At 50.9% G+C, this 12970-nt stretch overlaps 1 protein-coding gene across 5 annotated transcripts in view; it reads right to left on the bottom strand.

Moving 5' to 3' along the window:
* Nucleotides 1-231: 231 nt before the first annotated feature.
* RACGAP1 (Rac GTPase activating protein 1) overlaps nucleotides 232-12970 on the bottom strand; it is a 57160-nt gene continuing 44421 nt past the window's right edge. For all 5 annotated transcript variants that reach the window (XM_078689129.1, XM_078689130.1, XM_078689133.1 and 2 more), the window contains exons 13-17: nucleotides 2778-2883; nucleotides 2429-2561; nucleotides 2204-2339; nucleotides 1240-1348; nucleotides 232-939 (exon numbers count right to left, since the gene is read on the bottom strand). In XM_078689129.1, the coding sequence (XP_078545255.1) occupies nucleotides 864-939; nucleotides 1240-1348; nucleotides 2204-2339; nucleotides 2429-2561; nucleotides 2778-2883 (560 nt within the window). In that variant the 3' untranslated portion in view covers nucleotides 232-863. The remainder of the gene's footprint in view (nucleotides 940-1239; nucleotides 1349-2203; nucleotides 2340-2428; nucleotides 2562-2777; nucleotides 2884-12970) is intronic.

Genomic DNA, 12970 nt, shown 5'->3' with positions numbered 1-12970 from the left:
AGAGGGGCGGGTTCAAGCCCCCTACACTAAGAAACAATCTTCGGAGCTCCGCCCACTGCTTACGCAGTGGGACTGAGTCCTCGACCTAAAAAAGGGACTGTGAGAAAAGGGGACATGTCTAGCATGATAAAATGGCTGCCTCTTGTACAAAGTGTGGCAACGTGCACGCCACCCTCTCCTCTCCCCCACACTGCCTCCCTTAGATGTAGTGCTGCCTGTGAACACAACACATTGAATTTAAAAACAAAAGCTTTAGTGGAATTGTAAATTACATTACAGATTCTGAAGCAAAATAAATACAAAAGCATTTTCTATTTACAGATTTTGCATATTTAGTTTAAGTCTTTAAAAGCATATAATGAGGGGGGAAAGGATGCAAATATTTCTTGCTTGAGAGGCAAAGATGGTCCGAGATTCTGCATGCATGTTTCTCATAGCTAAGCCTTTCAGCACAAAAAGAGTGAGATGAGAAGGTAGGAACTGAGTGTTCCAGCAGTCCATCACGCTGAAGGGTGACCGTGTAATTGCCAGTTTGTGCACAATTGGAGTATGTCAAGTGAAGGTACACATGTCAAAATAAAAAATACAAAAACAGAGCCAGGAGTCATTTGCTAGAGATGAAGTATAAACCATTCAGAGAGCATCTAAAATGTTTGTATTCTTGCTGAAAATAGTACTATCCATCAAGGTTTTAAATTCTAGAAGTCTTTTATATTTTTTGCAGCCATTCGGGATTAAAAGCTTTCGGAAAACTGCAGGAATATAGCAGGCTTGGAGTAAAATTCATGTGTAGTCTCCACAAAACCACTGGTACCGTCCATCGCTCTAGTCATGGAGTAGGCTAAACAAATATTGCCAACAGCTCACTTCAGCATGGGAGAGGCAAAGAAGTTTCCAGGACGGCCAATGCTGGTCACAGACTTGCTTTTGCTCCCAAACCTAAACAAGAGAAAAGCAAGCAGAATAACTGAGAATGCTTCCATACAAAAACACTTTTCAAAGTATCCTTTTGGTAAAGAGCAAACCAGCTAATATTTCAAGAGAAAGATGAAAGGAGAGTAATCCTTGAGAGGAAGGTACACATAGGCATATGTACCAACACTTCCCACAGTTACTGCATAGAGCAAGTTGATCTTCTGTGAGAACTGCTGAACAAGCTAGTCTCTCTCACCCACAGGAAAAATATGATAAATCTTGTTCTATAGAGTATATACTAATAACAATGGACAAGAGACATACTTGGGTGTGGTTTTGCCAAGGGTCGACCGGACTCTCTGGGACAATGAGCTGGACGAGGGGGTCTTGGAGAGTTGCTGCTCCGGGGTAGTGATTGGTCCAAACAGTTTCCCTAAAAGGTAAATAGACCAAAAATGAACACCCTAACCAGGGAAACAAAGACAGTAGTGAAACCAAACTATGGTACTGCAGCACAACCATCAAAAACAAAGTAGGATATTTCAACCAGGCTTCAACCATTGGTGAAATGTTGCAGACAGCAAAAACAACTCGCACATTCGTTGAAATATTATGCGGACTAGCTAGCCAGAATCTTCATAGTGCATTCTGTAACTTATGGGTCGGTCTTAAGAGTCCCTATGACCATAATTATTTGGAATGGCAGTGAGAAGAGAACAGCTGAACAATTACCGCATGATGAGATTTGAGCTTTCAGACCAATATTTTTTCTGATTTATTTTCCTCAGAGGCAAGATATGGCCACTGGTGTGCAGATGAAACTGTCCAGCCAGCAAGTTATTGTATTAAGCACATCATTTAGGTGGTAAGGTGACCAATAATAAATGAACAGTCTTTGTATTCAATATTGCAAGAAGAGGGAGGTAATCAAGCACTGCAAGGTGATTCATAGGTTATTGAACTCTACTTTAAATAACACTGATGCAAGTAATGAATGTCCTTAATGCAGGAGTACTTTGCTGAGCAAAGTTTGCCTTCGGACACTAAGGGGTACTGCTTTTGTTTTTTCTACTGCTGACATAGCATTGCAAGTCAACTTTCATACGAGAGAAAACTTCAACATTTCACTTTGATCTACTGCCAGTGGTACTTCTTGATGAGCACAATCTCACTGAAAAAGGTTTCTCTATAACAAGTTACTACACACACGGCGTCTAGATTTAAAGGATGCGCTACGTCAAAGTACAAGAAAAGCCATTATAATTACACAGCTCAATTACAACCATACCTTGTATGTCCGGTGTGCCTGGTGTGTTGTAAGCATTGTTGTTTTGTATGATGTGACTTGGGTCCATGTTCTCCTGTTCCACCATCATGAACTGGCTCCAGTACTCAACAGGCAATGAAAGCAAACGCTCTATCACCTTGGGGAAAATAAGCACATGGTAACAGAAGCTAGAGTCCAGCTACAATTCAATGTTTGAACTCCGTATTGTATACAATGCAAATTTACCTTGGGCTGTCTCTTGGTGTCCTGAAGGATAGTCATGGGGTCTGGGTCCGGCACAGCATGCGCAACAAGTGTGGGGCCAAATACCCTGGCTAGGTTAGAAATATCCATCTTACAGTCTGGACTCTGGGCAACTCTAGACAAGAAACAAGCAGTTTCCTTTGAGACCACCAGAAAATCAATCCACATTATAGTCAGCCTTGTAACAAAGTAAGAAATAGCTTTTTTGAAGGTTCCACATTACAGCTCAAAAGGCAAGGCCAACCATTTCACCAGGTCCACAGATAATCAACAGAAGGCATTGCGCCCTCACCACCACACCTTTCCCATCAGCAAATTACTGCTCACATACCTTTGTAGGTGAATCATAAGGAATGCCAAGGTATCCCGGTGTGCAGGGGGAAGTTCATCCACAGCCTGATAAATAGCAGCTATGCTGTTATCCTCGTCACTGATTTCTGTAAAAGTAGATGTTCAATAAGTCTCCCATGTGGTGTTAAGCTCTCAGCATTGAAACAGTTTAGGTTAGTTACGGAAAAAGTTTGTCACAGAACTAAACTGGACTATAAAAGATTAAGTGAGATATCGCCCTTCTGCTCATTAAAATTTGGTGAACCCACATCCACTCTTTAAGTACCATTCGTTCAGGGAGGGGTACAACATGGGGCAACAATTAAGATCTTTCAACTGTGCACTACAGCTTTAAGGAACCAGTTCACACAACAATCTAATAGGATACAGAATTAAATTAAAGAGAAATGTACATCTATCGAAGTAGCATTTGCCAAGACAAGACGACAAATAGTCCAACTATACCACAGGGTACAAAAGGGCACGGAAACTATTATTACCAGTGAACAGTTTAAAAGCCATATGCACAATCCACATTTAAATCGAACATATCAAAATGCTACTAAGACCTGGCACCAGTGGACGGCTGCAAGCATTCAAATAGAGTCATCAGGGCAGCAGATTTTATATACGTAAGTAACTTGCCTTTACTCCAATTTCTAAACCAGCAATGAACACTGCCATCCACACAAGATAGAAATGGATAAAGCCTGTTGCCATTTCTCCAACAAAGTCTTTAAGCATATGACTAGTACAGTGCTGTCCATGCAGAGCTGTAAAAAAGCCATTTACCACTCCAGGCACAGTATTACAGCTTTGAATTGGTAATGTTCCAACTAAGCCAACCTGAAATGAGTAAATGCAACCCCTGTATACATACATACATACATACATACATCTCTAATGAATGTTACTTACCCTGTAAGCACCAGTTTGTGGCATGTAGCGCTGTAGATTGACATGCCTAGCATAATTCCACCATTTAGTGTTTGGCTCGGAAAAGTGTGCACGTTGTTTGTCTGAAGAAAGGTTTGAGTCATGAGGTTATGCGACTCCTGCTCTTGCTCGCAATGCGCATGGTCCTCGACTCCATTGTTAGTGTTATCTGGTTGCCGGTGAGGATGGAGTATAAAGGATGATGAATCCTAGCGAGAGGATCATGGAAATAGAAGTACGATAACAGCAACACTCCTAGGTTTACGGAGAGGAAGGAAGGCGTATGTGAATCTACAGCACTGCATGCCACAAACAGATGCTTACAAGGAAAAAACTCACCATTTGATAGCCTGTGTGGCTATGGATACACATGCCTAGCATAGAATGTAAAGCAGTTTTCTTCCCAAAGCGGTGGCTAACTTGTGAGGGGTACATTTGCTTGAAATAATGTGTAGAACCGGTTGGCCTACATTGGCTCGTTGACGGCTAGGACATCTACACAATAAAGTTTGGTAAATGTGTGTGTGCGTGTGTGGGGTCCATGCAGCTGCCTTACAAGTCAGCCATGGGTATATTTCCTAGGAAACCCATAGTAGCTCCTTTTCTGAGAGTAGAGTGAGCTTTTGGAGGGATAGAGAGAGCTCCTGTAGCTCTTGCTTAACAGGTCTGGACACAGTTTACAATTCAACGCGATATGCCAGATTTAGAAATTGCTCTTCCTTTGTGTTGCTTGTTGAATGCAAGAAAGTTGTTGTCTTTCTGAATGGTTGAGTTCTATTAATGTAGAAATTAAGTGCCTTTTTCACATCTTGTGTGTGTAAAGCTCTTTTGGCAACTAAATCAGGTTGAGCAAAGAATACAGGCAACTCAATAGATTGGTTCAAGTAGAATTGAGTTACTACTTTAGGGTTAGTAAGTAGTACCGCCTTGTCTTTATGAAGTTGGAAGAACGGTTCTTCTAGAGTTAATGCCTGAAGCTCAAGGACACATCTGAGTGAAGTAATTGCAATGAGAAATGCAACTTTAAATTAAAGGAATAGGAGAGGGTATTTGCGGAGAGGTTTGAATGGGGGGTCCCATTAACCGTGTTAACACAATGTTGAGATTCCAAGCTGGAGTGTGAGAAACTGGGCTGAATAACTCTTGCGACCCTGTAAAAACGTTATTAGGGATCCCGAAGATAGAGGTGTGTTTACTATTTTGTAGATAAGTATCAACTGCAGGGGGCGTGGCTGGAGCGCCGATGTAACCAGAAGCGGGACTCCGGAGCTCCTCCGTACCTGACCCTCTCCGGCAAATATCCAACCCCTATACTGGACCCCTGACCTCCACAGGCGCATCGGAGATCCTGGGGAGCATTGAGGAGGAGGCTGGAGGTGCTGGGGGCCCCACGACCACTGGACAATTCCTCCTCCCCCCCCACCCCCCCCCCCCCCCGAGTGCAGCGCCGGGGTAGACGGGCTCGCAAAATGGCGGCCGGAGTCCCTGACCGTGCTGCCTGACGGGTCGCCGGAGACCATTGGAAGTGGCAAAGACCTGCTGAGGCTGGAGCGGGGAGGCCCACGGAATTGCGGGGTGGGCGAGCCCCGGGAGCGGTGGTCCGGCGAGCTGCCCGACCTTAAGATGGCGGCGCCTGCGTAAATTCGTCAATCCCCGGCCCACAGCTTGCAGACATCGGGGGGGGCCCGCAGCTTCCCCTCGAGAGAGACCCACCCTGTTATTGGAGCGAGGACACCAGCGACCATTACCCCTGGGGACAGTGCCGACTGTTGGCTGAGTTCCCTGGCTGCCTGGGGGTCCGCCCTGCGAGGTAGACAGAAGTGGAGGGGAGCGCCTTCGCGGGGCGCCCGTGGGGGTCTGCCACCGCCGATGAGCTGGATGTCGGGAGACTGGTGCCCTGGATACCGGAGGTGACTGTGATTTCTGCCTTCTGAGCCCCCCAGTAGCACTAGGACCTGGGACCACTATATCCTCCTGCACCAGGAGCTGTGATGTGAGCGAGGCCCATTGTGGACCTGCGGAGGGAGGTCCGAAGACCGATGAGAGCTGCTCACTGGGCCGGAGCGAGATCCCTGCGGCCTGTCCCTTAGCCTGCTGGCCATTGCGGCGGACCGCTTGGAGCTGACCCTGGAGCGTTTCCCCTGCACTGCCCTTGCGCCCACTGAAGGTAGAAGGGATATACCTACCACAAGAGACGGAGGAGTGTGGGGCCAGCATTGGCGACAAGCTGTCGTGTCGTCGTCAGACTCGCGGACCGGGTGTACTGGACCAGGGTGGGCGACGCCTGTGGTTTCAGCATCATCGCTCGAAGTGGGCATTGAAAGCTGCCGCAAGATGGTCAGGGGGACCAGAAAGAAGGGCTTCGATGTGCTGAGACTCGATGATCCGGGCCATTCCATGACAGGAGACAGGACGGCGTCTGGTTCTGGGGGCCCGGCCCCGCCACAGGACCCCTCCCTAAGCGACATTATGCAGGCCATTGTGGCATCACGTGAAGCCCTGGAGAAACGGATGGACACCATTGGGTCTGACCTGTTCCTATTGAAGGATGACCACAGGAAGCTGAAGGAACGTGTGACGACTTCGGAAGCGATCATGAAGGATGTTCCTGGCGACTTGGCTGCCATGAAGGCCTCTTTGGCGAAAGTAGCGCAGAAGGTCCTGGTGCTGGAGCTCAGGGCAGAGGACAGTGAGGGGCGCTCCAGACGTAAGAGAGAGGAGGGCCAGGATGCGGTGTCCTTCTTGGAAACCTGGTTGCGGGCGGAGGTGGCGCCAGAGGGGCTCTCCCCGTTTTTCGCCCTGGAGCGAGCCCACAGAGTCCAGACACACCCGCCTAGAGCTGGCGGCCCTCCGCGCTCGATTGTGGTACGCCTACTGCATTACCGTGACCGTGACCACATTCTACAAGCGGCCAAGGGTTATCGAACCTGCGCATTGGTAACAGCAAGGTCATGATTTTCCCGGACTTCACCAGAGATGTTCAACGGGCTTCCTTCCTGGCGGTCAAGCGAAATTGAGAACTATGCAACTACCCTATGCCATGCTATTCCCGGCCGACTGAAGGTAATGGCTGGAGGGGACACACTTCTTCCCTACACCACAAGCGGCTTGGGACTGGATAGAAACCAGGGGGGAGGCTGGGGGGGGAGGCTGGCGGGGACACCCCCCCCCCCCCCCCCTGCGACCACGCCTAGACGAAGCTCCACTGATGTGACATCGACGCAACGCCCTGGCTCCCCGGCTGGGTGGCAACAAGAAAGGAATAAGGCGGTGCTGGCGGTGGCGGCCATCAGCCAGGGGGAGGTCAGCCCCTCCAGTAACGCCTCGGCGCACTCGAAGAATACGGATTCAAGTGCTGGCTCCAGCAGCGCCCATGGTCTCTCAGAGGCGGACCTACCGGTGGTGACTCCACAAACGGCAGATGGCGTCTTTGGCTGATGTGGCTGTGAGGACAGTGGACACGCTGATATACGGTACTGGGTCGCGGGGTGGGCCCTGCCGTATGGCGCTGGGAGGTGGGGGGCGGCTCGCTGCTGTTGATAATACTGTAATGGGGGAGGAGGTGTGTTGTGGATTGTTGCTACTTACTTGGGGGGGGGGGGGGGGTGTTAGCTTCGGATCTGACCACGATTGACGTCTCGCCTAGCCTGCTCTGGTTGATTTACGCTGCATTGCAAGGTTTGGATGGGGTTACCACGTTGGTTGTCGGTCCTGGGGAGTGGGAGTTGGGTAGGGTTATTTGGTTGTGGCTGTGGGGGTGGGATCTGGGCGTGTCAGAGGGTTCTGTGAGGAGACTTGTGAGCTGTGATGTGAACCGTCATGGGACCCGACTTAGGTTACAAATGTATCACGTGGAATGCGAGGGGGATGCATACCATGCATAGACGTCACAAGATCCACTCCTATTTAATTCGGCGGGGCATTCATATAGCCTTCCTACAGGAAACACATCTTTTAGCACAGGAGGGGAAAGCTTTACAGCGGAGGTAGAGGGGACGGGTCTACCACACTGGTTACTCGGCCTACGCTAGGGGGGGTGGTCATATGGATAAGGGCGGGGGTTCCCTTGCAATGCATACAACAGCTTATTGACCCGGAGGGGAGGTACGCAATGGTGAGGGGGAAACTGGACGGGAGGGACCCAACGTTGGGTTGTCTGTATGCCCCGAACGTAGAACAGCCTGCCTTCTTCTCATCCTTGTCCCGCACACTGGCCCAGTTTTTAGTGGGACCAGTGCTCCTGTGGGGGGGGGGGGGACGACTAATTGTGTAACTGACACCACACTGGACCGCTCACATCCCCCCTTACCAAATGCACCAGCGAGAAAACTAGCGCTTGCGCGCTATGACTGGCAACGTCAATGGGGGCTAATTGACTCATGGAGAGCTGGCCACCCATTGGACAGGGATTATTCCTTCTTTTCCTCCCTACACGAACTCCATGTCCGCATAGACGCCTTCGTATGTTCCCCGGAAGTGCATGGCGAGGTGTGCCACAGTGAATACCTTACGCGCACGATCTCCGACCATAACCCGCTGCTGGTGCAGATGCGTTGGTCGCAGCGTCTCCCACGCATTCCCACCTGGAAACTGCGTCCGGAGACGCTCGACGATCAAGTCTTCCGGCACGTGATAGCCTCGAGTATAGAATCATATTTTCAGATCAATGCGGGGACTGCGGGATCGGCCACCGTTGAATGGTGCGGAGGGGCGTTGCATTGAGACGGTATCGGGGGTGCGGAAGACCTTAATTAGTGAAATTCACCGAGAGGACGAGAAGCTGCGCTCACTGGAGCGAGAACGACGAGGGGAGGGAATCAGCAGCGGCGACGGTAGAACGCCTCGGGTGCTTTGACTACAAATCCTACCTCACGCGCGCCCATTCGGAACGGGATAAGACGGGGGCTCTGTTGGCCTGGCTGGCCAATCCGGCTGGCCAATCCGGCTCGCAGCAGCTCGGTCATCCTCGAACTCAGATCACGCGGGTCAGGCGCGTTTCCACCAACAGGGAATTAATGAGCTATTCTATGACTATTACACTGAGCTATACCGTAGTCGGGTCCTCCCATCGGAGGACGAGTACCAGAGATTCCTGGAGGGCTTGGGTTTGCCGGAGCTGACCGACGAGGAAGCAAAACCTCTGGGAGATAAAATGGAGGTGAGGGAGGTGAGAGTCGCCATTAAGAGTATGGCACGGAATAAAACGCCTGGCTCTGACGGTCTCCGGACGGAGTTCTATCACACCTATGTAGATCTCCTGGCGCCCCGGCTGGCGTGGCTCTACAATGAGGCTGAACGGCTAGGTGGCTTGCCGAAGACCACTGGTGAGGCACCAATTGTCCCACTACTGAAGCCAGGCAAACAACCTTGGGACAGATCGGCATATCGCCCGCTGTCCATGCTTAACCTGGACTACAAAATATGGAGCAAAATCTTGGCGCCGCGTCTACTCCCCCATATGTCCACACTGATCCACGTGGACCAATCTGGCTTCATCCCGACCCGCAACACCGCGCTTAATATACGAAGGCTCCTCCACGTTCTGGAGGCTGACACCTACGATGTGGACGAGGCAGCGGTGTTTGCAATCGACATGGGGAAGGCCTTCGATAGTCTGGAATGGCCCCACCTTTTCCATGTTATGCGTGCAATGGTGCTAGGCGAGGGTTTCGTGGATTGGACGGCACTTTTGTACCGGAACGCTACGGCTAGGGTCAGAACAGGAGGGATAATATCTGAGGCTTGCACCGTCGGACGGGGCACCCGTCAGGGGTGCCCGCTCTACCCCCTATTGTTTGCCATAGCGATTGAGCCTTTGGCGGCGCGAGCCCGGTTGGGGCAGGCATATCAGGGGTTGGACGTATACCGACAGGTGCACCATATCGCTTTATACGCTGATGACCTCCTGCTGTTTCTGGCAGACTCCGCTGCCTCCCTGCGGGGAGCTAAATCCCTCAAATCACTGAGCATGGTGTCGGGCCTCAGAGTGAACTCGGCGAAATCTTACCTGTTCCCGACTCGTGCGCGTAGAACATGCCCGCACACTACGGAAGGAGTGGCCTGGGAGGGGAGGAGTCTTCACTACCTGGGGACTTCGATTTACCACAACAGCATAGACATTCTAGAGGGCAACATTGGCTCGGCGATCAGGCTCACTAAAACGAATCTCGCCTTCTGGGGTACGCTCCCGCTGTCTCTGGTGGGGAGGGTGGCACTCCTCAAGATGGTGACGCTACCAAGATTGCTCTATTTTTTCCGAACCTTACCAGTCTGGATCCCGGCGAGTTACTTCCGGCATCTATGGACCATGGTGATTGACTTTCTCTGGGGTTCGGGCAGACGCAGAGTGGCACACACCACGCTCCTACGGCCTCTGGGTGAGGGGAGTCTTGCGGTGCCGGATTACGAACTATATTACCTGGCGGCCCAGTTGCAATGGTTGACACAATGGGTGGCGAGAGCCACGAGGGAAGAGGATGGATCTGGTGAACCGGCAGGCTCGGTTTAGGTGGTGTCCCGGATCGTCCTGGGCCTCCCGATGGGGGACCTCCATCTCACCCAAGAGTTTGCGACGGTTCAGAAGTGTTGGAACAGATATCTGCGGAGGGGACGTATTGCGGTTCCATACACACCGGAGATCCCGCTCAGGCTGTGTAGAGCGCTCCCGCACGGAGGCACGTGGCACCGGTTGGAAGACTGGGAACAGCAGGGTCTAGCGACCATTGGAGATCTGTTTGAGAACGGTGTGCTGATGCCTTTCGATCTCTTGAGGGATCGCTTTGCGATTCCGGGGGGGGGATTTCCTCCTTCATGCGGCGCCGTCAGCGGCGATCCGTAGGCATTGGAGGTCGGGTGTGACGGAACCGCCTCTGTCCATGGGCTGTCAGTACGTGATGGTGGCCGCGGGGACGGTTAAGGCCATTACGTGCCTCTATAGGCGCATGACTACGGAAGTCTTAACCCCGCTAATGGCTCTGAAGGCGAAATGGGAGGCAGATTTAATGACTGAGATCCCAGAGACAGCGTGGCCTGGTATAGTGGAACGGGCCTGGAAAGGGACGCGCAACGCGAGGTTTCAGCTGGTGCATTTTTACATCCTGCACAGAGCACCCTGACAAATTACATAAGTACTTCCCATCACACTCGGCGGCCTGTCCGCGCTGCCCGGCAGAGGTGGCTGATTTCCAACACATGTTCTGGTCCTGCCCGGCACTGGGATCCTTCTGGCAGGGGGTAGTGGAGAGCCTGCGAGAGGTCAGAGAGGGATTTACAACCCACAATGGCGCACTGCGTACTCCACTGGTTCCCACATACATCAAAGAACAAAATCACTAGTACGTTCCTAGACCTAGGACTGCTCTTAGCGAAACGAGTCATAACATCCCAATGGAAGGCGAATAGGGGTCCTACGGTGGAGCGATGGAGCGGAGCTCAGTAAATGGGCCCGCTGTGAAAGGGAGGTTCGACTACAGATGGCACTTAGAGCGGGTACTGATACTGCTCTAGAGCGGGCCCGAGCATGGGAGAGATTGGTTCTGGGCCTCACGGACTCGGACAGCGAGGGCTCCCCTGCGCGTAGCCCTGCACCTTCATTACATTAGCCTGGGTTTTGGATCGGCCGGATCCTTTCCCTTGGATTGCCCCACACCCCACGTGATGACTGCAATCCCCTGTTGATCAATCCCGATATCTGGTCTCGGACCTGCACTACTCGTGCGGGATTCTGGCTTACCCCTGTGGATCTCCGACACGCCGGGGGGGGGGGGGGGGGGGGGGGGGAGAGGAGGGGGGGGGGGAGGAGGTATAGGGGCAGGAGATGGGGTGTTTTGGCGGGTGAAATGTGTATATAGTTTTGTTAGCAGCTCAACGGACAGGGAGTAAGAGAACCGAGAAGAAAGAAAAGCAGTCTGGTTACGGTTCAGCCGTATTGGAACATTTCTACACCTGTCAGATATTAGTACTCCACTGTATGATGCCGCTCGACCTCCGGGGTGTGAGCTGAATGGCCGTGTACAACTTCTTTTTGGAGCCTGTGGTGATGAGTAACTGAATTGATTATCGGAATGTTTGTACAAATTTGGAAGCTGCAATAAAAATATATTACAAAAAAGAATAAAAATAAGTATAAACTGCAGTGAAGTGCATCTTTATGGAAGTGAAAGGTAACTCAGAAGTTTGAAAATGCAGCAGGTAACAGATAAAGTGTGTGTGTGTGTAATATATATATATATATATATATATCAGTATTTTCATGTGATTTGGAAACAGCCACAGCCCTTTTTAGGGTGCTTTCCCTAGACTTGTTGCTTTTCTCCTTCCCAGTTTTCTATTGCTTTGGATGCTAGCCTTGGAACTTGAATGTGTTTGGCATTGCGTGCGGTGTCAAAGCGCTGTGCTTATTTACAAACGGCAGAGAGGTGTATATATGATTGGCTGATTCGAGTTAGCGGTCACTTGTCATGGGGTAAGACCTATACCAGGGGCTGGTATCTCAAATGTGCATCGGTGGGACAGTCGTACTGGTTGTGCCGTCCACTTCGTATCTTCGAAGGCCATGGTGGGTATAACTACCGGGGCTTTGGCCTCTGAAGCACAAGTTACTACTTGTGTAACGATATATCTGTAAGAGACATTAGTTAGTTTTAGATTCCTTACCTTAGAATATCCCCAAGCGTCAGAATTTTTGCGTAGCAGTACCCTTGCGCGTCGGTAGGCGTCTTCTGCGGCTCCGTCGTCGGAGTACTTAGACGCCGCCTCCGCGTGCTGACGTCAGTTCTTAGACACAGCTTTTCCGCGCCAGAAACGCAGAGCCATGTTAAAAACCAACACTGGTGCCATTGAAACTAGGGCCCTGAAAGGGGATAACCCTAACCCTAGAGATTGGTTCGCAGAACGGGGAGGATGGGTGGGTCGGTAAGGAATCTAATACTAACTAATGTCTCTTACAGATATATCGTTACACAAGTAGTAACTTGTGCATCTGAAAGAGACACGTTAGTATTAGATTCCTTACCTTAGAATAGATACCCCAGCAATACCAACCCCGGTGGTGGGTCTGCGAACCAATAATCACACCAGAAAGTCCTGGAGGACGGAACGGCCAAAGAAGCCATCCCTCCGGACTTGGCTGTCCAGGCAGTAGTGTCTTGCAAACGTGTGCAGCGATGCCCACGTAGCTGCCTGACAGATGTCTTGTAAGGGCACACCCCTGCCCAGGGCAGTGGTAGTCGCCGTGGCTCGGGTAGAATGAGCCCGCAA

This window comes from Lissotriton helveticus, chromosome 1_1 (assembly GCF_964261635.1).
Source record: "Lissotriton helveticus chromosome 1_1, aLisHel1.1, whole genome shotgun sequence".
Lineage (NCBI taxonomy): Eukaryota > Metazoa > Chordata > Amphibia > Caudata > Salamandridae > Lissotriton > Lissotriton helveticus.
The sequence above is the reverse complement of the archived record's forward strand: the minus strand, read 5'-3'. Positions and strand labels throughout refer to the sequence as shown.